The 25,658-nt window shown below is 42.6% G+C and overlaps 1 protein-coding gene across 1 annotated transcript in view; it reads left to right on the top strand.

Annotated features, from left to right (window-relative positions):
- The window catches only part of CDH16 (cadherin 16), a 53,614-nt gene that overhangs the window by 13,062 nt on the left and 14,894 nt on the right, over nucleotides 1–25,658 (top strand). The window contains exons 5-13 of the mRNA XM_007477109.3: nucleotides 205–343; nucleotides 2,570–2,728; nucleotides 3,711–3,907; nucleotides 9,355–9,477; nucleotides 10,898–11,048; nucleotides 12,611–12,835; nucleotides 14,975–15,051; nucleotides 15,664–15,852; nucleotides 24,971–25,212. Coding sequence (XP_007477171.2) covers nucleotides 205–343; nucleotides 2,570–2,728; nucleotides 3,711–3,907; nucleotides 9,355–9,477; nucleotides 10,898–11,048; nucleotides 12,611–12,835; nucleotides 14,975–15,051; nucleotides 15,664–15,852; nucleotides 24,971–25,212 — 1,502 coding nt within the window. The remainder of the gene's footprint in view (nucleotides 1–204; nucleotides 344–2,569; nucleotides 2,729–3,710; nucleotides 3,908–9,354; nucleotides 9,478–10,897; nucleotides 11,049–12,610; nucleotides 12,836–14,974; nucleotides 15,052–15,663; nucleotides 15,853–24,970; nucleotides 25,213–25,658) is intronic.

Below are 25,658 nucleotides of genomic sequence, written 5' to 3'. Positions count from 1 at the left end.
CATAGCTGGTCCCTAAAGAATGCTCATTGTTGACTTATTGATTATGGATATGTAAGTTGTTATTGCTGTGGGGGAGAGAGAGCCCCTTGTCTGATGGGAAAACAGACACATAGCCCATGATGGATCCACTTGTTTGATAGAGATAACGTGGCGCCTCCTTTGGAGAACTAATTCATTTCCCCCGTTCTCATGGTGACCTCCCAGGTGACAATCACTGCTGAAGATGGGAGCCTTCTGTGGGGCCCACAGCCCTTGATAGTGCATGTAAAGGATGTGAATGACCAGGTGCCTCAGTTCACCAAAGCTGACTACACAGGGACCTTGAGCCAGGGTACTCATGCTGGTGAGTGACTACAGGGTTTAGAGGTCTGGGAGTGGGGAGAATGGCAGCTCATTTCATTGTTGAACAGCTCTAGGGGTTACCAGATCTTCTCTTCTGGAGGTCTATTACTTAATCTAATCTTGGAGACCGAGTGGTGGGGATTGGAATAAATATAGAGGAAGCCTCAGGGGACGTACAGTTCATATCATCTCTGAACCTTAGTTTCCTCACCAGTAAAACATGGATAATGATTTTTGTACCACTTGCCCCAAAAGACTGTTGTAAAGCAGGCTCTTTGTAAACATTAAAGAAACAAAGTTTAATTTTTTAAAACCTTACCTTCTGTGTTAGTTTCAACTCTAAGACAGAAGAGCAGTAAGGACTAAGCAATGAGGATTAAGTGACTTGCCAGGGTCACACAGCTAGGAAGTATCTGAGACCAGATTTGAACCTAGCTCCTGTCTCTCACCCTGGCTCTCTATCCATTGAGCAACCCAGCTCCCCCTAGAAAGGTCACTATAAGTCATATTGTTCCTCCACTAAAGTCTTGTCCTGATAATATCTCATTGTGATGTGGAGATGACGCTATGTTTACTACCTCCACTCCACCACTGCTGCAAAGTATTGATATCTTATTTTTTCACAACAGCATTTTATTTTAGAAAATAGCCTTTCCTGGGGATGGTTTCCAAAAAACCTGGGAGGATTTACATGAACTGATGCAAAGTGAAGTAAGCAGAACTAGGAGAACACTGCACATAGTAACAGCAATATTGTAATGCTAATCAATTGTGAAAGACTTAGCTACTTTGAGCAATATAATGATATATGACAATTTCAAAGGACCTGTGGATGAAAAATACTCTCTACCTCCAGAGAAAGAACTTATGGACTCTTTAGTGCAGATTGGAACATATTTTTTTATTTATTTTTCTTGCTTTTTTGTGGCATGGTTAATGTGGAAATATTTTGCGTGACTTCATATGTATAATGGTCATCATATTTCTTGCCTTCTCAGTAGATGGGTAAGGGTGGAAGGAGGGAGATAATTTGGAACTGAAAATAAAAATAAAAGATTTAAAATTAAAAAAAAATTGTTCTTCCTCTCTAAGAGAACTATCCCTTATATCAAAGAATAGAAGAGAAAGGGGAGGAAAAACTATTCAACAAAATTATTCAACAAAATTAACCAATTTGTTCATCAAGTCTGACATCATATGTGGCGTCCATTCCCCTAGTGTCCCATCTCTTCAGAGAATGGAGGAAGGTGCCATCTTATAGTTATTCCAAGTCCATCATGGTCATTTTAATTAACATTGTATACATTTTCAGTTACTGTTTTTGCTTCCATTTATAATATTGGAGCCATTGTGTATATTGTCTTCCTGGTTCTGCTTACTTCACTTTGAATCAGTTCATAAAAGTCTTCTCATACAAACCCATATGGTAAGTTTCTGCCCCAAGTACTGACCTGAAAATGACCAAGGCCACCTGCCAAAGTATAAAGGACCTAAAATCTGCATCCGTGTAATAATCACTGACACTGATGATATTGCACACAGACTTTGAAATACTGATGTTATCAGAGTTGGACTAATAGGTTGGGAAGTATATGCATATTAAGGATGAGCAGACAAAGTAGGATGGGGTGAGTGATCCTCATGGATAATAAAGATCACTATGACAGCTAGCATTTCTATAGTGCTTTAGCATCTGCAAAAAAAAAAAAAGTATGAATTTATTTCATTTGATCCTTAGAGCAATCCTGTGAGAAGTGCTACTACTGTCCCCATTTTATAGATGATAAAACAGGAATTGAGACAATGTCAAATGGCTTGCCTCAGATCACACAGCTAGTGATTGTCTGAGACTGGATTTGAACTCAGTTATTTCTGATTTCAAGTCTATGCTACTCCTGCTAGGTTGTAGTGTAATGGAACAAACATTAAATTTGGAGTCAGTGGTTCTGGGTTTCAGTTCTGACTTTTCTACTTCTTGGCTGTGTGACCTTAATCAAGTCATTTCCCCTAATCTGAGTCTCTAGAAAGTGAAGAGATTAGAATAGATTACTTCAAATACCCTTTCTGACTCTAAATAATATGATCCATGGTTCCTGAGAAAAGTTCAGATATGAAGGAATTTGAGATGGATGTTGAGAAAGAAGAAATCAGGAGGGAAATTAAAAGCTGAACTTTCTGAGAGGAATCATTCCACCATCACTACCCTCTCTCCTTCCCCTCTGGCCAGGTATACCCTTCCTCTACCTCAGTGCTACAGACGGGGATGAGCCAGGCACAGCCAACTCAGATCTTCGGTACCATATCCTGAGTCAGACTCCAGCCCAGCCCTCCCCAGACATGTTCCAGCTGGAGGTCAGGACAGGGGCTCTCACCCTCAGTGAGAAGGGTAAGTAGATCCCAAGTCCCTTAACCACTCTTAGGGCCAAGTGATCTCTATGACCATTGGCAAAATGAGAGTCTTGAGGAAAGATGTTAAAAGATAAGAGCCAAACTCCTGACCTTTCCTACTACTATCCATGAACTTGGGGTCCATTCCTAAATTTTGACTCTGAGGGACATAACTTTCCCTTGTCTCCCATCTTCTCCTTATAGTGAACTATACTAAACTAAACAACAATAATTTGATAAGCCAGGGATGCAGACATTAAGAGTCATCAAGGAACAGATGCTTTCCCAAGTGGCAATACCAAAAACAAGAAGCTAATACTTTGAGTGACCTGGCTCAAATCACTTAGCCTCTTTGTGCCTTCTTTTCCTAATCTGTAATATGGAAATTTGGACTAAATGGTCTCTGAAGTCCGTTCCTGCTTTAAATCTTCTAGCCTATAATGCTATAATCCTAGAGTCTAGCTTTGTACCATTCTGGAGATAAATCTCTGATATCCAGGGCCCTGAGGAAGCTTACTGTCTTTTTTTAGGCTCCAAGTTCAACCCCTGGCTTAGACCAAACAGCTACTCTCATTGCTCCCATCCACAATCATTCATTCATCCATCTATCTATTGATCTATCCATCCTTGAAGGCATCCATCTGTCTACCTGTCTCTCTTTCTATCCAAACATGCATACATACAGACATTCATCCATCTATCCATTGATCTACCCATCCTCACAGGCATCTATTTTTCTATTTACCTACCTATCTCTTTATCCATCCATCCATCCATCCATCTACTCATCTGCATTTATCCAAAGAGCTTATAGTTCAGATATCCATGTTCTGATTCCTACATATCATAATTTCTACCCATTGGGATTATGTATTCTATCCTCTCCTGTTATCAGGATCTAAACAGAGATTGTGAATTTCTAGTGGATTTGCCTCCATTCCTACCTACAAATAATGATATCCTTCCTTCATACTTTACAGGGAGCTCTGAGCTTGATCCTACTATTGTGAGTCACTACCAGCTGCTGGTACAGGTAAAAGACCTGGGAGACCAGACTTCAGGTCACCGAACCATGGCCACTGTGAATGTTGTCGTGGTGGAGAATACTTGGTTCTCTCCTGACTCTATCCACTTAGCAGAAAATACCCAGGACCTGTGCCCTAATTCGTTCACCCATGTAAGTAAGAACATACCGTGGTCTTCTTGTAGAGACCAAGAAATGGCAACCCAGGAGGGATCGATTTTAAATTATTTATAAGAATTCACATAAAGAGCAACAAGAACTTTTGCAGAGATTGTGAGATGGAACAAAAGGAATTCCAAAATGAGAATCAGGAGTCCTGAGTTCCAGCCCTGGCTCTGCCATTTACCAATTCCAAGGTCATCCTCTATAAGAATGACCTTGGACTAACAACAACAAAAATGTAATAATAATTTAATAGTGACATATATATTAACTTTAAGGTTTATAAAGCACATTACATATGTTAACTCATTTGACCTATATAACCAGAGATGTCAGATGTGTAGCATTCCTAAGTAAAGCTCAAACAAGATTAAAATGTCATTGGAAAATATTTAACAAAATAAATAAAAATACAATAAAACATAGAAAATATTAGATTTTAAAACTTAGTCAATACATGACCTATAAGAATGACCTGGTTTTTATGTGTTTGATACTACTGCTCCTATGAGAGATAGGTGCTATAACCATCCCCATTTTACAGGTGAGGAAACTGAAGCATAGAGCATTTAAGTGATTTAACAGCACAGCTAGTAAGTGTCTGTCCCAAGCTTTCTCCAATTACCCACATAGCTACTAGTCATTTCCCTCTAACCTTCAGTTTCCTCACTTATAGAGTGAGGAAATTATGTTAAATCCATGATGGTGAACTTATGGCATGGAGAAATATAGAGGTCTGTCCAGCAGCCTCTCTGAGGATCCAAGATCTCTCTGCCCAGAGTTGTCACAGTTGGAATAAGGAGATGAGACACTGTGCATTCAACCCACATATGCAGGCATCACACAGTGCTCTGCCATAATACTGTGGGTTTTTTTATTATATATGTTTTTTGGTACATGCTTCTTTGACACACAATCAATCTTCTATATATATGATGTTCTACAATTTGATTGGATGTTATCAAATAACCTAAATAACACTCTTATGATGTTACTACAATAAGAATTCTGTGATCATTTACTAGGTTTCTACAACACTCTGTGATAGATATGATTTATGTGAATGAAGCCATTTTTGGTTAGTACCCCTTGCCCTGCTGAGGGGATCATTGTGCTTTTGGTCAGCTTTCACTATCAATCACAATTGCTTGGGAGATGAATAATGAAACATCTTTGTATCTAGGTGTGAGGACTTAAAGCAGACTAGTTTGGGGGTTTTCCTCAATTTACAAATTCTGTTTTTCTTGTGTTACTTTGAAGTGCCTAGCAATGCTGCCTGACTTCTGTTCATCAACAGATTCATTGGAGTGTAAGGAAAGATTTATTATTAGTGCTCAAACTTTTGGCCAGTGTTTATTGTAAGGCCTTGAAGCATGTTGTATGCTTAAGAAAGGAGGGGTCATGGGCAGTAATCTTTGGGCTTTAATTCTGTAATTGCAATCTTTTTGGTGTAATAACCTAGGGTGCTTAAAGTAGAGTATATATTTATTGATCCTATAAGTATTTGCTCTCATATTATTTCTCCTGTATATGGGGAGAGAATAATAATCATAACAAGTCCATTAGTGGGGAAAATTTGGGGAGAGAAGTCACAGAGAGGAATCAGCAGGGGGCCCTCATTCTAGGGTCTGCCTCATTTCCTCAGACCATGACCTGGTCAGCTGGCCGGGGTATCATGGCTTCTGGTAGAGAGATCTCTCTGTGGGCATATGTGCCATTGCCCACCAGAGTTAGTTACTAGAAAGGCAAAGGGACTAGGGTGGAGCTATTCCCTTAACCCTCTCCACTTCTCCTCGATGCCCCTCTGCCTAGCAGCCTGGTGGAAGTGCTTACTCCCTCCCCTGAGCAGAGTACCCAAGCCATTCCCCTCCCTTTCTTCCACCCCTGTCAAGAATAGGAGGTGGAAGGGAGGGAGATGGGCTGTCTCAGTCTCAGGGTGGGGAGCATGGCACAGCACTCAATGTCTAAAAGGTTCTAAAAGGTTCACCATCACTGTGCTAGATGATCACTTAGGGACTTTCCCATTCTGGTGTCCTATGCTGCCATGAGTCTGTAGTTCCATGGTGCTGGACATCTGTGGATCTGAGGATATTTATAGTTCCATAAATCTAGTTTGCTCTGGATTGCCTATGGTTCTATAAGTCTACAAGACCACAGTTCCATGGCACTGATTGTCTAGTCCAGGAGCACTATGGTTTTAGGTGTCTTTGATAGTTCTGTGATTCTATACTTTTACTCTTCTTCCTAAGGTTCTGTGAGCCTGTGGTTCTTTGTTGTCTCCATGCATTTAGGAGTCTATGATGAGTTCTATGGGCTGATGTTTCATCACAACCTCTGCCATGATCATTTTCCTTATCCCCCAACATCCTCTCTCATAGCCCATAGAGGGGAATAGGTTGAGTGCACATAATAAGGGTCCCTCTCAGACTTTGGGGAAGATAGGATTCTTGTTCTCAGAGATCTTATCATCTTAATAAAGGGTCTTTACCTTATTTGACTACATCTACTGGAGGGTCCTGAGACGAGAGCAAGAAGCCAGGGACCTAATTGATCTCAGTCTTTCTTTCCACCTCTGAGCCTTCCTGCCTAGCCCTTAGCCCCTGCTGGCTCCCTTAAGGTGAGAAAATTCAACACCATAGCTAAGGATTCTCGCCCCACAGACAGGAATGCCTTTCAGAGAGTCTTAGCTTCCAGACATAAGTCCAGAGGAGCCTCACTAAGCTCTTTCCCCTCCCCCAGTACCCTTGCCCTCTCTTAGCACCATTAGGGAATCCCCTGGAATGCCCTGGGCCAGTGGGGAACTTAAAATAGCCCACTTGGCCATAACAGCCTGTAGGGGGGCCTGGGAAGGGGAGAAAAGAGAGCCCTCTACCCTGCAGCTACATAGTTTGAGATGTGAGTCACATGGCCCAAGAGGTGCTGTTCTCTCTCCTCCCAAGTCCGCAAACTGCTCCATCCCTCAGAACCACAACAGCAGTGACCCAGATGAAAGTCAGCTCAGTTGAGGAGAGGAAAGGGAAGGGGATAAGATTTTATATCATGCCTACTATGTGCCAGTCACTATGATAAATACTCTATAAATATTATCTCACTTGATCCTCAAAGCAATCTTGGCAAGTAACTATTATAATCCCCATTTTATAGGTGCAGAAACTGAGGAAAACAAAGGTTACGTGACTTACCCAAAGTCACACAGCTGGTAAATGTCTGAGGCAGAATTTGAACTCATGTCTTCCTGACTTCAGGCACTAGTGCTCTATCCATTGTGCTATTTAGGTGTCTCAGAAAGAAGCACTTTTTCTGGGATCCACCCAAAAGCCTCCTCAGGCCCCCCCTTTTCACCTCTCCTGTCTCAACTTTCCTCTCCTCATTGGTAGGAGCTGGTCGAGAACTTTAAAAACTGGGACCTAGCCAAGACCTTTGCCAAGGTCATGTACCAGTGCCCGATCTCTGGGTCTTTAAATGCAACCAGGGACTGGGGTAAAGAATAGTGGCCTTAATCAGGAGACCTGGGTTTCTGTTCTTCCTAGCTTCATGACCTTGGGAAAATTGCCTTCCTTTTCTGAGCTTTATATGTAAAATGAGGGTGGAGGACAAGATGGGATCAATGTCCCCTTCTAGTGGCAAAGATCAGAGACTCATAGCTTTAGAGCTCATCCAATCCAGAGCTTCCATTTTACAGATGAAGAAACTGAGGCCTTCAGTGGAAAACTAACATGTTCAAGATCACAAAAGTTACATAAATAGGAAAACTGAAACTTGGATTCAGGTCCTCTGACTTGATTCCAAGTTCTTTCCTTGCCAAAATACTGTCTCCATTTAATTTGATTAAACTAATATTTATTTTCTTTGTAAAGATATTTTCTTTTACCAATTACATGTAATTTTCCACATGAATTTTCCAAAGTTATATGATCCAAATTGTCTGTCTCCCTCCTTTCCTTCCCCCTTCCCAGAGCTGGCAAGAAATTTGATTTTGTAAACTAATATTTATTAGTTTATAGACAGGGCAGCAAGGGAGTGGATATCACACAGGCACAGTGGATAAAGTGCCAAGACTGGTGTCAGGAAAACTTGAGTTCAAATCTCACCTCAGACATTTACTAGCTCTGTGACCTTGGGAATGTCATTTAACCCTGTTTGCCTCAGTTTCCTCATATGTCAAAAGAGCTGGAGAAGGAAATGGCAAACCACTCCAATATCTTTGCAAACAAAACCCCAAATGGGATCATGAAGGGTCAGACGTGACTGAAAAACAACTGAACAACAGTAACAACAAAACTATATGAAGAGGGGGGCAGGTAGCTAGCTCAGTGGATCAAGAGCCAGGCCTAGAGACAGGAAGTCCTGGGTTCAAATGTGATCTCCATCATTTCCTGACTGTGTGACCCTGAGCAAGTCACTTAACCCCTATTGCCTAGCCCTTTCCACTTTTCTGCCTTAGAACCTCTACTTAGTAATAATTCTAAGACATAACATAAGGGTTAAAAAAACAACAACAACATGAAGAGTACCATTTAAGGCCCTAGGGGAGATACAAATTTTAAATTAGACACAATTCCTTCCTTCATAGTGCTTAAAGTCTTCTAGGGGAGAAGATAACCACACAGACAAGCACAACACAACTTTATATTAGAAGACCTGTGTAACAGAGAGGTATAAGACAAAGTGAAGTATGAAGTCCAGTAGAAAAGGTATTATCACCAGGGGATGAGAGAAAGCTTCTTGGAGGAAGGGGTATCTGATGTAGGCTTTCAAGGATGGGTAGGGCTTCAGTGAGCTAAGAAGGATAGAAAAGGCATTACAATTCATGGGGAATCAGGGGCAGAAGGGTAAGGAAGCCCAGTTTGTGTGAGACCAGTGACAACGGTGCTGGATTCTCCAATACTTGGCAGGGAACATTATGAGATAAGACTAGAAAACCATCATAGTCCTCCTAGTCCCAGGGAGTTATCGAAGAGCAGTGAAAAGGGCTTGTGGAGGGAGTAGCAAGACTTCTCTGAAGACCCTATTGTCCCCCTCCTCTGAGAGAGGCATCCCCTGCCCGACTGACCACAAGTCAAACTTGTAAACCTCTTGAGGAGCATAACTGAGTAGCATGATTTCCCCTGAGGTCACCCAAGGAATTAGCTCATGATAGAACCAAGATTCAAACCCAGGTCTCCTGACTCACACATAGTTCATACTGCTTCTGGTCTCGGAAGTGTGAATAAGCTCCATTCTCTTCAGGAGGTGGAGGGCTTAGCGCACCCTCCAACCCCCTCATTCATTTCAAGAAGGGAAAATCTCTGACCCAGGACTCAATATGTTGGGGTGGATGAGTCTGAGTTTGTGATGAAGATTGGTGGTTGGTCATCAGGCCCTTGTTGTGGGCCTTTGCCAAGTCCCCTTTCCCTGGGTTGTTCCATCATCCTGTCCCTAACCCTCTTCCTACTCAGGTGCACTGGAGTGGTGGGGATGTGCAATATCACCTGGAGAGCCAGCCCCCAGGACCCTTTGAAGTGAACGAAGAAGGAAACATCTGTGTGACCCGGGAACTGGACAGGGAGATCCAAGAGAAGGTGAAGAGGCTGGGGATTGTTGGAAGTTAGGATATATATGCACTGCGGTGGGGGGGCACTGGGGGTTGTTAGGGATTGGCAGTGGCATTCTGCTTAACCTCTGACTACATTAGCCAAAAACTAATTTGAGGAGTAGCGTTTTCATCATCAAGATCATCTTGCTTTGAAGCAACTTGGGAGATGGCAAGGGTAGTGTTCATAGGCTATCAAAGAATCAAGGTCTCTTAGGCTGTGAAGTGGGAAGGACCATCCAGACCATGCAACTGGGAATCCCTCTCTACAGCTACAGCAGATGTAGCTCAGGCCTTCTTGATTTTATGCCTCCAGCTGAAGATCTAGCTAACCAAAGACCGATCTATCTATCTATCTGTCTGTTTGGCTGGTCTATCTATCTATCTATCTATCTATCTATCTATCTATCTATCTATCTATCTATCCATCCATCTATCTATCTATCTGTCTGTCTGTCTGTCTGTCTGTCTGGTCTATCTGTCTGTCTGTCTATCTATATGTCTGTCTGTCTGTCTGTCTATCTGTCTGGTCTGTCTGTCTGTCTGTCTGTCTATCTATCTATCTGTCTATCTATATATTTGTCTGTCTGTCTATCTATCTATCTATCTATCTATCTATCTATCTATCTATTTGTCTGTCTGTCTGGTCTATCTATATATCTGTCTGTCTGTCTGGTCTATCTATCTGTCTGTCTATATGTCTGTCTGTCTGTCTGTCTATCTATCTATCTATCTATCTGTCTGTCTGTCTATCTATATATTTGTCTGTCTGTCTAGCTATCTAGCTATCTAGCTATCTGTCTATCTATCTATTTGTCTGTCTGGTCTATCTATATATTTGTCTGTCTGTCTGGTCTATCTATCTATCTGTCTGTCTGTCTGGTCTATCTATCTGCCTGTCTATCTGCCTGTCTATCTATCTATCTATCTGTCTGTCTGTCTATCTATCTATCTATCTATCTATCTATCTATCTATCTATCTATCTATCTGACTGTCTGGTCTATCTATCTATCTGTCTGTCTGTCTATCTATCTATCTATCTATCTACATATGGCTTTCTGTCTGTCCATCCATCCATCCATCCATTCAACTATCTATTATGTATATATATAAAGCCGTATATGTGTGTATAAACATACATTATATATACATATACATATAAAGAGAGAGAGAGAGATGGTGTAAGAGAAAGGAGGGAGAAAGGGAAGGAGAGAGGGAGGGAAGAAAGAGAGATCCAGAAGTTATCCCTATGAGAAAGTATAGCTATGTTTGTATGTGTGGGTGTGTATGCACACACACACACACACACACACACACACACACACATACATACAGAGCTGTACTCGCTTCCAAGTCTGCCTCCACATCTTCCTTTCCCTCTTTTCACCTTATGATTCACCCTCTCTAGTACCAGATCACCGTGTGGGCCAGGAACATGGAGGGCATGGTCTACAGTGACCCATTGGTGCTAACAGTCTTTGTGACAGATGAGAATGACAACCCCCCTAACTGCCCTCTTGCTGATTCCCCCTCTGAGGTCCTGGAGCTCAGTTCCTCAGGTAAGCTGTTGTTCTGGACTGTTTGGAGAGCAGAGCTGGGGCCAATTCAGATGGGTTGGAGTAAGGGACAAATTTTGACTACAAGAGACTAGGTAGCTCCTTGGATTGAGAGCCAATCCTGAAGATGGGAGATTCTAGGTTCAAATCTAGCTTCAGATACTTCCTAGCTGTGTGACCCTGGACAAGTCACTTAACCCCAATTGCTTAGCCCTTACTGCTCTTTTACCTTGGAACCAATACACAGTATTGATTCTAAGATGGAAGTAAGGTTTTTTCTTAAGTCTTTGCAACTAATTTATCTAATAAAGTTTTAATAGCTAAAACCTATAGGGAATGTATACAAATATATGAGAACTAACAACATTCTCTGATAGATAAAGGGTTAAGATAGGAACAGATGGCAAGTTTTCAGAAGAAATGTAAGCTATCTAAAACCACAAAAGGAAAAAAAGAATGGAAAAGGAAAGTGAGTGGACAGGAATGGGGATGTCTATGGCTTAGGTTCTGGGAAATGAAGAGCAAGAATGGGCAAAGGCTAAGGAGGATCTGTCCCACTGCAGGTCTGGCTACACTGGCTTGGAGTCGTTGAGCATAATCAGAGGGAGGGAGTCAATCATCTCCCAAGACTCTCCCAAATAAATCACCTTGTACTTCCTAATCTGCATGGGATGTATGGGATGTTCAGGGAGGACTAGCCCCTCTAAGGTGAGGGCTTGCCGAGTCCTTTTCAAGGCTACTCTCCTTTTTGAGCATCCATCTGCCACCCAGCTCTTACCTGTGGCTCCAAGAAACTGTACCATGCACAGCAACCACACCACAGTAAACCATCTAGGCAGACAGGCTAAACCAGATTGAGGGTACCTGATAGGCTTCAAACCCATCAATGGGGAGGGGTCCCAAGCATATGAAGACTTCCTTTCCCCAGTGGAATGGGTAGAATTTATTCCAGCAGCCATGAAGGCGGCTGAAGCAGGGGTTGTGGAGCACTTAGAGCTTGGTCGGCCATCCTGGCCTATATCCAGTCATCCTGACTTTTGTCTTGCAATTGGACTTAGATGACTCTGGAAAAGAGAGTGAGACTGACAATTTTGGGCCCTTCTCTCTCTCTTAAATTCAATTTATGCTCAAGTCAAAAGGCATCACCAGTGATATCGGTTTGGTCCTCTTCAGCAAGAAGGACAACAACCACTTCTCTGCATAAGTGATACATCCCTCTAGTAAGATGGAGCTTACTGGAGAGCCTGGTCTGTTCTGAGTACCTTGGACATAGTGAGCACTTTATGAATGTTTGCCAAACTGAATTCCGTTAATGGGGTCCTTGAAGGGACTTGTGAGTGAGAATGGGAAAATGCCACACATCAAACTCTTGCTTCTAGAGTGGCCAGTGGCAGGCTGTGGTCAAGTTGTGGCTGAGGCATGGCCAGATTGTGGTCAAGCCAATGAGTCATGGCAGACCGTGATCCAGTTAGGATCCTACCATAAGCAACCCAGAGTTAGACTATGGTCAGGCTCAGGTCAGGCTGTGCTCCTCTGGTGACAGCTGCTATTTCCCTCATGTACAGGGACAGAGGTGACCAGGCTCCAGGCCACAGATGCTGATGACCCCAACTCTCCTAATGCCCATGTGGTTTACAAGCTCCTGAGCCAGGAACCTCCCGGACCCGAGGGCTCCTCCTTCTCTGTGGACCTCCACACAGGGGCAGTGACGGTACAGGACACCCCACTCAAGGCAGGAGAACTCTACAAGCTGCTTGTGCTTGCTGCTGACCTGGCTGGAGAAGAAGGCGGTAACTGTCTATAAGAGACCTGTCCACAGCAGAATCCATTATCTTTCCCCCTGAACCCTGCCCCCTTCCCAACTTTCCTGTTACTATTTAGGACATTATTAACCTCCCCACCACCGGCGTTGGTGCCATCCTTGATTCTCCCTCTCGTTCATCCCACATATCCAAATCTTATCATTCTAACTTGGCATCTCTCCCATACATCTCCTCTGCTCTCCACTCACACAAACACCATTCCTTTTTTTTTTGTAGCCCTTGCCTTCTTAGTATCAATTCTAAGACAGAAGAGTCACAAGGGCTTGGCTCTCTGTTCATGAGCCACCTAGCTGCCTCCTTGAGCTAAGTCTTGATGGAAGTGACTAGGGGAAGCAATCTAGGCATAGAGGACAGCCAGTTTTGAAAAGACATTGAGTAGGGACTCAGTGGATCTGAGGCCAAATGGCCCAGACACTTCCTCTCTGTGTGACCCTGGGCAAGTCACTTAACCCCCATTGCCTAGCCCATTTCTGTTCTTCTGCCTTGGAACCAATACTTAGTATTGATTCTAAGATGGAAGGTAAAGGTTTAAGTTTTTTTAAAAGACACCTAGATGGAATATGGGGTATCTTATGTGAGGAAGAGTGAGACTAGATTGTTCAGTATATGCAGAGGAATGTATAAGAAACATAGGCAGGATATTCAAAGCCAAGCAGAACATTTTTGGTTTCATCTTGGAGATGACAGGGAACCATTGAAGTTGATTGAGGAGGGAGGTGGCATGATCAGACCTGGGTTTGGGGAAAATCATTTTTGCAGCTGAGTGGAGGATGGATTAATGGGGGAGATTAATGGGGATGTCACTTCAACACTTGGAAGTCTATTGCAATAGTCTAGGTGAGAGGTGACGAGAATGTGTCTGTGTTGGGGCAATTAGGCAGCATGGTGGTTGGGGTGGCAAGCCTGGAGTTGGGAGGACCTAGGTTCAAATATGGCCTCAGACACTTCCTTGCTGTGTGGCCTTGGGTAAGTCCTGTAACCCCAGCAGCCTAGCTCTTACTGCTCTTCTGCCTTGGAACTGATACATAGCAATTCTAAGACAGAAGATAACAGGTTAAAAAAAAAAAGACAGATTCACTCAAGTTCTACTTTCTGCAGATCTGTCCTGGTATCCCTTCATGCTAGTAGTCTTTCCTCTGAGACTATTTATACTGCCCATACCTTGCATGTGGACACCTAAGTGGTGCTGTGAATAGAGTGTAGAACCTGGAGTCAGGAAGACTCAACTCCCTGAATTCAAATCAGGCCTCAGACACTTAACTAGCTGTGTGACCTTGAGCAAGTCACTTTACCCTGTTTGCCTCAGTTTCTTCATCTGTCAAATGAGCTGGAGAAGGAAATGGTAAATCACTCCAGTATCTCTGCCAAGAAAATTGGAAATGGGTCATGAATCGGGGACAACTAAAATACCTGAACAACAACAAAAAATACTTTGCATAAATAGTTATTTGCAGGCTGCCTCTGCTCATTGACTGAGTGACTGATGTGGGCCTAATACTGGGATCTGACCATGTAAAGGCTGCAGGGATGGTAGGCCCCCTGCTCAGATGCTTCCATCCAGTGTGATGCACCCATGTTCTGCTTGTCCTTTTGTCTGCTGTCTCTTTCTTAGGAATAAGGGTTCCCCTGAAGATGTGACCTGGACTTTCCCAAACACTCTCTTCTCCACATTTCTCTGGGATTGGGGGTGTGGGTACAGAGGAGGGCAACCAGGTTATACAGCAAAGAGAATGCTAGACCTACAGTCAGGAAAATCTGAGTTCAAATTCACCCTCAGACCTTTGTTGTATGACCTTGGAAAAGTCACTGAACTGCTATATGTTTTGGTTTCCTCAACTATAAAATGGCGATAATAATCTGCTCCCTCCCTTTCTCCCACCATCACTACCCCAAGGGACAGACTGGAGAAGTAGATTTAAGCTTAATAGAGGGAAAAACTTCCTACTACTTAGAAATGCCTAAAGGCAGAATGGGCTGCCTAAGGAAGGAGTGAGTTCCCCATCACTGGATTTTATAATGGGGACTTCCACTCAGGGATGGCTGTGACAAGTGTACCTCTGGGAGATGTTTTCGAATTGTACCATTCAATGATTCTCTGGCTTCTAGGTCTGAGCAGCACCTGCGAAGTCAGCATCAAGGTGATGGATGTGAATGACCATGCCCCTGTGTTCTCAGCCTCCCAGGTAACCACTGATGCTCTGCCATCACCCTTCCCACACCCACAAGAGAGTGATGTAACTAAGAGGATGGTGAAGGAGTAAGCTGGTGAAAGGGGCCAAGGACCCAGAGGGAAAGATAGCAAATCCCTCACTATGGCTAGGTAATGCAGTGGAGTTCAAATCCCGTCTCAGACACCAGCTACATCACTGTGGGCAAGTCACTTAAACCTCTGCCTCAGTTTTCTCAACTGTAAAAATGGAGATAATAATAGCACCTGTCTCTCAGAGTTGTTGTGAGGATCAAATGAGAAAATATTTGTGCGTAACCCAGTGCCTGGCATGTAGAAAGAAGCATTAACAAATGCTTCTTTCCTTTCCTTCTATCGTGTTAAATTCCCTTCATCCTGGGGCTAATTTGAGGATATAGTGCTGGAAAGGAACTTAGAGATGATCTAGTCAAATGCTCTCATTTTACAAGATGAGGAAACTGAGATCCAGAGATAAGAAATGACTTTTCTAATCACAATAAGGGTCAGAGTGGAGATTTGAATCCAAGTCCTCTGTCACTAGATTGAATGGTTTTTCCATTGTACCCTACTGCCTCTGTTGGAGTAATGCCCTACTTCTTGCTCTCAGTATGGGCCAGTCAGCCTTTCCGAGGATACAGTGCCAGGAACTCGAGTGGCCACAGTCACAGCCACAGATGCTGACCTGGACCCAGCATATACCCTTATTGACTTCTCCATTGTGGAAGGAGACCCCAATGGCACCTTTGTCCTAGACTCAGACCAGCGGAGTGGCCACGCAGATGTTCGCCTTCAGAAGGTGAGGAGGTTGGGGACAGCTGTTTCCTGGGTCATCGTAGCTTGAGGTTTTCTCAGAGAGCAGATGTATTCTCCATCTCTGGGACTGAGAGTGATCTGGGGTGGGAGTTACAGTAAATACTTTTGAGCGGGAGCTCAAGCCTCAGCATCAGAGTCCACCCTAAGGATCCAGGAATTGGCTGTCAGGAGTGTCAGAGGGGATGGGGAGACAGGAAAGGTCAAACTCCCAGGGCTTTGCATTGAGATCATCGGTCACCCAGAAGGGAGCTGTACTCTCGTGACCCATGAACTGGCTGCACTCCCACCCCAACTGGAATGCTCTCCCCTCTCATCTCCACCTCCCAGATTCCCTGGTTTCCTTCAAGTTCCAACTTAAATCTTACCTCTTGCAGAGAGCTTTTCCTGAACCATTCTACCTGCACCCCTTTCTGAATGCCTTCCTGTCTAAATGGTATATGTACCTAGATATTTAGGTGTGGGCACCCTAGTTAAACTGCGAGTTCCTGAGATCTGGGATCTGCTTTCTTTGTATCCCTAACATTTAGCACAGGGTAAGTGCTTCATTGTAAAGCACTTACTTAGGACAGAGTAAACGTTTGCTGAACAACTAAATGAAAGACTGTGGTCAAATCAGAAATCACTATCAGACAGAGCATTAAAAGGATTAAAATTTAGTTATTGATTGTGTGTGTGTGTGTGTGTGTGTGTGTGTGTACAACACAACAGATGTACAGCAGGCATGTGAGTGGGGGATGCAAATCCAAATATGATGTATATACACTCATGTGATCCATACTAATAATGAAATTCACCCTTACCTGGTGGTTTAAGGCTTGTTGTGTATTTTTCTCACAGCAGGCCTGGGAGATGCATAGTAAAAGTACTACTATATCAGTTTTATAGATAAAGAAATTGAGATTCATGAAGAGGAATTATCTTGGCTAAAGTCACACAGCTATAGTATAGAATGGTAGTAATGCTAGAAACTTAGGTCCCTTGACATTTGGCTCAAAGTCAGTAGAGAGAGTAACAGAAGCCATATTGTCCCAGGGGGCATACTAGAGAATGCCTGGACAGAAGGAAGAAATAGATGAGGTATTCAGAATTAGAGAGTTGGAAGGGATCTCAGAAACCATTTCCTCACAAGTTATACCCATAAGGATTCCCTACTCTAATATGCCCATTAAGTAAATGTGTGAGACAGGATTTGAATGGAAAGAAAGGAAGGAAGAAAAGAAAGGAGATAAGGAAGGAAGGAAGGAAGAGAGTACTGAACTTGGAATCTGGAAGTCCTAGATCCAAATCAAGCCCCTGATATTGACCAGCTATATTACTGTGGGCAAGTAATTGAACCCCTTATAAATAGATTGTATTCTTTCCAGTAGAAGTTCTGACATCAGTGAAATAAACCATGATGTCCTGCCTAGATGAGTCAACAGGAGAATTCCATCAACATTGTTTGCCTAAATTTTAGGGAGACATTTGTTAAAGGTTATTACACTATCCTATGGACAAAAGAGGGAGTCTTAGTATAGACAATGGCACACTTAGGTGGTTTTGGAACTGGCTGAATGATTGGACACAAAAAGTTATTATTAATTACTTTATGTCAACTTGGAAAAAGGTCTGTGGTGTAGTGCCCTAGGGAGCTGTCCTTCATTCCACACTGCATAATTCTTGGGTCAGACTTGAATAAAGGCACAGATAGCACATTTACCCATTTTTCCAATGACACTGGATGAGTCAGAATCCAAAAATATTCCAGCCAGCAAGCATGATGGGATGAATCCAATGAGCTGAAGTCCTCTGTAAAATGGGAATAGGAATCTCTGTAGTCCTGACCTCTTTCTTTGGGTTACTTCTGGACCCAAAGGAGACTCCCTATAGGCTCACTATAAATATAGGCAAATGCCTATAAAGCATTTGCAAAGCCCAAAGCACTCTATTGCTATCAACTGTTGGTTGTGGTAATAGCAAGAAGACAAATCTTAATAGAGATAAATGGAAAATCCTTCACAGATTAAAAAATAAATGGCAAAATCAGGAGATAAGAGAAGTGCAGTTAGTCAACAAGTAGTGTGAAAAAGACGGATTGGGGTGATTAGTGAAATGAAAGCTCATTAGCAGACCTTGGGGTGATGAGGCAGTCAAAAGGGTCCAGACCAACGGATACGATGGCCCTAATGGTCAGACCATATTGGAAATGTCGTGTTCACTTCCAGATGGTGCATCTGGAGAAAGGCAACCAGGCTGATGAGAAGCCTCAAGGCTGTGCCACATGAAGCTCGATAGAAGGAATTGAGGACATGTAACCTGGAGAAGGGTTACAGCAAGGGGCAGCTAAGTGACACAGTGAAAAGAATGCTAGGCCTGGAGTCAGGAAAATGACTTTTCCTAAATTCAAATCTGGCCTCAGACACTTCCTAGCTGTGTGACTCTGGCCAAGCCAATTAATGCTGTTTGCCTCCGTTTCCTCATCTGTAAAATGAGCTGAAGAAGAAAATGGCAAATCATTCCGGTATCTTTGCCAAGAAAACCCTAAATGGGGTCTCAAAGAGTCAGGCCCAACTGAAACAAGTGAATAATAAATACCCAGAGAAGAGTTAACGGCTGGAAGATAGGAGACATCTTCTAGGTCTTCAGGATCTTGAAGGACTGTCTTGGGAAAAGGACTGGTCTCATTCTGCTTGGCCTCAGAGCTCCATTGTAAGGAAAAACATTATAACAATGAGAGCTGGTCCATAGTAGAACAGTGTCTCAATCTCAGTCCTCAGACTGAAGCTGGATGACCACTTGGAGGGATGACAGAAAAACCTACAACTAGGTGAATAGAGTGATGGACCTAGAGTCAGGAAGACCTGAGTTCAAATCCAACCTCCGACCCTTCCTTGCTGTGTGACAAGTCACTTCACATCAATCTGCCTCAGTATTCTCAACTGTTAAATGGAAAAAATAATAGCACCAACTAACAGAACTGTTGTAAGGATCAAATGAGATAATATTTATTGGGACCCCAGCACAGTGCCTGGAGCATAATAGGTGCTTAATAAATAATTGTTCCTTTCCTTCCTTTGAGTAAGCATGAAACAAACTTGAATCTAGGCTAAGACATTTATTGGCTGTGTCACCCAGAGCCACTTAACCTCAGTTTTCTCATCTGTAAAATGGGGATAATAACACAACCTATCTCACTGGGATGTTGTAAGGCTCAGCTGAGATAAAAGTAAAGTGCTTAGCAAACTGTAAAGCACTTCTTAAATGTTTTGTTGTTCAATCATTTCAGTTGTGTTTTGACACTTTATTAGCTCATTTGGGGTTTTCTTTGCAAAGATACTGGAGTGGTTTGCCATTTCCTTCTCCAGCTTATTTACAGATGAGGAAACTGAGGTAAACAGTTGTATCCAACCCTTTATAACCCCAACTTGGATTTTCTTGGTAAAGACACTGGAATGGTTATCCATTTTCCTTCTCCAACTCATTTAACAGATGAGGAAACTGAGGCAAACAGGGTGAAGTGATTTATCCAGGGTCACACAGCTAGGAAGTGTCTGAGGCCAGATTTGAATTCAGGAAGATGGCTGTAGGCCCTCCACTCCCTCCACTGTTCCACTTAGTCTCCCTTATAAATGCTAGCTATTATTATTATGACCACTGAGACACAGACATAGACACAGAGACAGTAAGACAAAAAAAAAGACTTAAACAGATAGACTTAGTGTTGTGGAGAGTTGATCGATACCTCTTTTCCCCCTAGTACTCAGGGCCAGATCCTTCCTCTAGATCAGTGGTTCTCAACCTTTCTAATGCCGTGACCCCGCAATACAGTTCCTCATGTTGCAGTGACCCCAAACCAAAAAATTATTTTGGTGGCTACTTCAAAACTGTCATTTTGCTACAGTTCTGATTCGGAATGTAAATACCTGATTGCATTATGTATTCTCATTGCTACAAATTGAGAGGTTGAGAACCGCTGGTCTAGATGTTGTCTTCTCATTAAGCCCTCTGAGGATTCACAGGTTTCACAGGAAATTGTCTCCCCTTGGGAGTATGGGAACTAAGTTCCAATTTCCACTTGGTAACTATATTAGATAGTTTTATCTGATGCTGATGGAATGGTGGGAAAATAGTCAAGGGCAATAGAATGATGCACTGTTGGGAGAGAGAAGCCCAGAGTCCAGGACTCAAGCCACTTCCCTTCTCACCCCTCACTTGGTTCACTAACCCCATTAATTAGCCTGTGTGGAAGCTACTTCCTCTCTGTTTTGGAGTCTCCTTATCTCCCCCCCCCACACACACACACACATGAGGCTCTGGGCTTCTTAGAGACAAATACTTGAAGTGCAAAAAAGTATTTTATTTTTTACTTGTGAACTATACGATCATTTGGGCAAAGCATTAGCCTTTTTGAGCCTCAGTTTCCTGATATGTAAAAAAAGAGACACTTCACCAAGTATGGGAAAATATTTGTGCTGTAAGCCTTCAAGTTCTACAGATATGTTATTGTTATTGTTATTAGTGTCCTCCCCTCTTTCTCCCTCCTAATGTGCCTAGGGCAGAGTTATGAATACAGAGTACCTGCCTAAACTGAATGGAGGTGAAGGTGGTCTGGGAACTGAGGCAACAAAAGCAAGTATGGGATAGAGAAGCTAAACTAGGTAGCTTTGTGGTTAGAGTGTTGCAGCTAATAGAGTCAAGAGGATATGAGTTCAGGGATAGCTAGGTGTCTCATGGATGGAGAAACTTAGAGACAAGAAGTCCTGGGTTAAAATTTGACCTCAGACACTTCCTAGCTGTGTAACCCTGGGCAAGTCATTTAACCCCCATTGCCTAGCCCTCACTGATCTTCTGCCTTAGAACTAATACACACCATACTGATTCTAAGATGGAAGGTAAAGGTGTTAAAATTTTTAAAAGTAAAAATAAAAAGAGGATATGAGTTCAACTTCTGTATCAGACTCATTAGCTGGGTGACTCTTAGCAAGTCATTCAACTTGGGTCTGCCTCAGTTTCCTTATCAATAAAATGGAGATATAATAGTACCTATGTACTAAGATTGTTGTGAAGGTCAAATGAGATGACATATGCAGAAGTATTTAAATTGCTGTAGAAATGCTAACTATTTAATTATATATTATACATAACCATTTACATATTTAAATAGACAGGATTTGAGACTATATCAAGAGGTATAGTATTTAGACATAAAGTTATCATAATTATATATTATATTATACATATATTTACATATATCTTTATACAGTCTTTGAGACTGAAACAAGAGGTATAGTATTTAGACCCAAAGAAGTTATTATTATAATCATATATTGTATTATACATAACAATAGTTATATATTATATGATAATTATAAGTGGGAAGAAGAATAGCTCCTAGTTTATAGTGTATTGTGAGAATCAAATAAAATGATATTTATAAGAGGCTTTAGCACAATGCCTTGAGTATAGTAGGGAGACACCTTAAATTACAATATAAATGCTAATCATTATTATATATTATATTATACATAACCATATTTATAAATATAGTTGTATAGACAGCCGCTGAATCTGTAACAAGAGGTATGGTATTTAGACACAAAGAAGTTATGATGATTATATGTTATATATAACAATATCTATATATTATATGTGACTAATTATAAATGGGAAGAATAATAGCTCCTGATTTATAGGGTATTGTGAGAATAAAATGAAATAATATTTATAAAAGGGCTTAGCATAGTACTTTGAGCATAGTAGGGAGTCACCTTAAATTGCTATATAAGTGCTAATTATTATTATGTATTATATTACATATAACCATATCTATAAATATACTTATATTTATATATATATATATATAAATATACTTTGTATCTTTGAGAGGTATGGTATAGATACAAAGTTAATATAATTATGTATTATATACAACTATATCTATAAATATATTTATATATACAATCTCTGAAACTGTATCAAGAGGTATGGAATTTAGATAGAAAGTTTTTATAATTCCATATTATACTATACACAACTATATCTATAAATATATTTATATATACAATCTGAGACTATGAAGAGGTACGGTGTAAACACAAAGTTATTATAAAGAGGTACAGTATTTAGATACAAAATTTTTATAATTATTATATTATATAACTATATTTACATATATTTATACAATCTTTGAGACTGTAACAAGAGGCATGGTGTTTAGACACAAAGAAGTTATTGTTATAATTATATGTTATACTACACATAACTCTATATTTTATATATGCCTATATAATTATAAATGGGAAGAATAACAGCTCCTGATTTTTAGGGTATTGTGAGAATTAAATGAAATAACATTTATAAAGGGCTTAACACAATACCTTGAGTGTAGTAGGTAGACACCTTAACGTGCTATATAAATGCTATTTGTTGTTGTTGTTGTTATCATCATCATCATTATTATTATTCCTCCTCCTCCTCCTCCTCCTCCTCCTCCTCCTCCTTCTCCTCCTGTTCCTCCTCCTCCTCCTCCTCACCTCTGGCCCTTCTCTCATGCTACATCCTTCCTGTCTCCTATTGGCTTGGGCCAGAACAGAATGGGAGGTGCAGGGAGTCTCTGGGCCCTCCATCTCTCTCTGACCATGCCTTAGGCTCTCTCTTGCTTAGACCCCATCCACAAAGGCTACCCCCTTCCATTCAGGCAGGGATAGTTCAGCAGCCCAAGTGCTTGCCTGGCAGGTTGGAGTCCCAAAAGTCCCTGCCACTTACCAGCTATGGATAGTGGGCCATGCCAGTTGGCTGCTCTCTGACTCAATTTCCTCATCTGTCAAATGAGGGAGTTGGTCTAGCTAGCCTCTCAGGTCCCGTGTCTTGATCTAACCCTGTGACTCTCCTAGCATAAGCCCTGGACAAGTTCCAATGATCTGACTGCCTTGGTGGGGATTTCGGATCTGGGGAAGGAAGGCCCAGTTGAAAGTGTTCATCCTCCCTTCTCTGTCCTTCCCTGGGTGGAAGGGGGAGGTGGGGAGGAAGAGAAAGCAAAAGGAGTCTCTAGAAACATGTTTGGCCAAATAAGGCCAAAACTGGCTTTCTCCTCCTGGCACATCCTGGGCCCACCCCAAGGCTGGCAGCTGCTCCTGCACGGGGCAGGGAGGACTGGGAGTGGGGGAGGCATCAGGTGCTGTGACTCTGGGACCATTTGGAAACAGGACGTGCAGAAAGAATTTTTGTGGGGACTCTGTTTGGCCTGTGGAAGAGGGCAGCTGTCCAGGACAGAGGCGGTCATTGTCTGTGGGGAGCGGGGGCTGGTTAGAAAGTAAAAAAAGCAATTGAGGGCAAGACGGAAGCTCCATTCCTCTGCTTCTGCCCAAGACCTAACCTGGGGACTCACACAGATGGGTGCTAAGCCCTGCTCCAGGCTGGGGATGGTCAGGTGGCTTCCATCCCTGCTGCCATCCGTGCAGATCCCAGGACCCATCCCACGGTTTTCCTATATAAAAGATTATCATCTTTCCTCCCTCAGCCCTAGCCTTTGAGACTAGGGACCGACTGTTCCTCCAGCTCCTCCGGGAAGAGACTGTCACAGGACATAGGGTGTTTAGACACAAACTAAAATTGGGGACTTTCCATTCCTGGTAATATTTGAGGAGAAAATAATTGCCTTGCCACTGAACTCTCGGGCCAGGTGTGCTTAGGTAAGGTAATAACAGCTAACGAATTTAGTGCTTTAAGAGCTGATTAAACATTAGGAGCAGCTAGGTAGCACCAGGCTTGGAGTCGGGTTCCAATGACTTAAACCAGGGTTCAAATCTGGCCTCAGACACTTGTCCTAGCTGTGTGACCCTGGGCAAGTCACTTAACCCAATCACCTAGCCCTTACAGCTCTTCTGCCTTAGAATCAATACTAGTATTGATTTGAAGACAAGGATTTCTTTTTTTAAATAAGACTCACTTTAGTTGATTAATTAATTTAGAATATTTTTCCATGGTTACATGATTCATGTTCTTTCCCTCCTTTCCTCCCTCCCCCCTCCCAGAGCTGACGAGCAATTCCACTGGGTTTTTATGTATTACTATTTCATTCAATCCTCCCATCAGCCCAGTAGGTTAGGTACTGAGGGAATCATACCCCCATTTTTCTGATGAGTCAACAGAGGCCCAGAGACATCAATGTGACTTGCCTAGAGTCAAAAAGATCATAAATAGTAGTGTGAGGACTAGAAGCCACCTCCCCTCAGATATCAGACTCTTTCTGGGATATGTTGGCCCTTTCGATACATCAGTCCAAACTTTGAGAGAGGGACAAAATAACCTAACCCTTAACATGTAGTGGACAGCTAGGTGGCACAGTGGACAGAAAGCTGGGCCTGGAGCAAGAAGGACCTGATTTCCAAACCAGCCTCAGACACTTACTTCCTGGTGACCCTGGGCAAATCACTTGACTCTGTTTGCCTCAGTTTCTTCATCTGTAAAATGAGCTAGAGAAGGAAATAACAAAACCACTCCAGGATCTCTGCCAAGAAAATTCCCAGTAGGGTCATGGAGAGTCAGACATGACTGAAACAACCCAACAGCAGTAGCATGGAATGCCTGTGGTATAGGAAACAGTGACCATCATTGATGAATTCAGTTAATTCAATTCAACAAGCCTTTATCAAGCACCTTTTAGGTGCCAGACAGTGTGCCAGCCACTGAGAATACAAAGACAAAAATGGCAGCAGGATCTACCCTCAGGAAGCTTATATCTCACAGAGAGAGAAATAATACAGACACAGGTAAGCGAATAGGAACTGTACACAAAGTCTCATTTGGGGGGGCAAGGGAAGCACCCACAGTTGGTATGAATGTAGAGGGAAGCAAGTCTGCTGGGCCCCAGAGAGAACCAAGAATCCCAAAAGGTGGAAGTGAAAAGGGAGAGGATTCCGGAATTAGGGGACGACTGGTCGGTCCAAAAGCAGCAGATGTTTTATACGTGGGGAATGGCAAATGAGCCAGTTGGGCCAGGAAAGTCAATGAAGGCTTCCTATGATATTTGAGGAACTTTAATGAATGGGCAGGAAATGCCAGGATCTCTAGGGGGAGAGAGAGAAAAACCTGGCAGTGATCCTCAACTCTTCTGGTCCCAGAAACTGGACTACGCTTCGACCCCAAGCTATGAGCTGGTGATTATGGCAAAGAACCTGGCAGAGCTCATGGGGACAGGGACAGGCCCCCCAGCCACAACCACTGTGACCGTGTTAGTGGAGGAACCCATGCACCCCCCTCTCCTAAGCCAGGAGAGCTATGAGGTCACTGTCCCAGCCAGTACCCCACCGGGCACCATATTGCTGACCATCACGCCAGAGGATCCACAGAGCCCTCCACTCAGGTAACAGCTGCTCTTGCTCCCTCTTCAATCCGGGCCCCAAGGATTGCCCTCCTGCTCCTTACCCTGGCCCATCAGCACCCAAGTACCCTAGAGATGCTCAGTATCCTGCAGCTCTCCATTACCAGAGTTGTGGGTTAGTTATCACTTGAATTATGAAGTAGACTCCTAGGATTTAGAAGCAAGAAGGGACTGAGAGATCTTCTGGGCCAATTCCTATCCTAAGTCCCTTTTTGCACACAGTAATCATTTAATAAATGCTTGTTGGATTAAGGGGGGAGGGAGATTGGCTTTGAGCCAAGAGACAGATAGACCACTAGATGACTGCCAGGAAAACCTAGATCCCATCTTAGATACTCATTAGCTGTGTGGCTCTGAGCAAGTCACTTAACCTCTGCCTACTTCATTTTCCTTATCTGTAAAAAAGAGATAGGTGGCCTCAATGACTT

The sequence above is a fragment of the Monodelphis domestica genome, chromosome 1, assembly GCF_027887165.1.
Source record: "Monodelphis domestica isolate mMonDom1 chromosome 1, mMonDom1.pri, whole genome shotgun sequence".
NCBI lineage: Eukaryota > Metazoa > Chordata > Mammalia > Didelphimorphia > Didelphidae > Monodelphis > Monodelphis domestica.
Note: the sequence above shows the minus strand (reverse complement) of the source record. Positions and strands in the feature narration are given on the sequence as shown.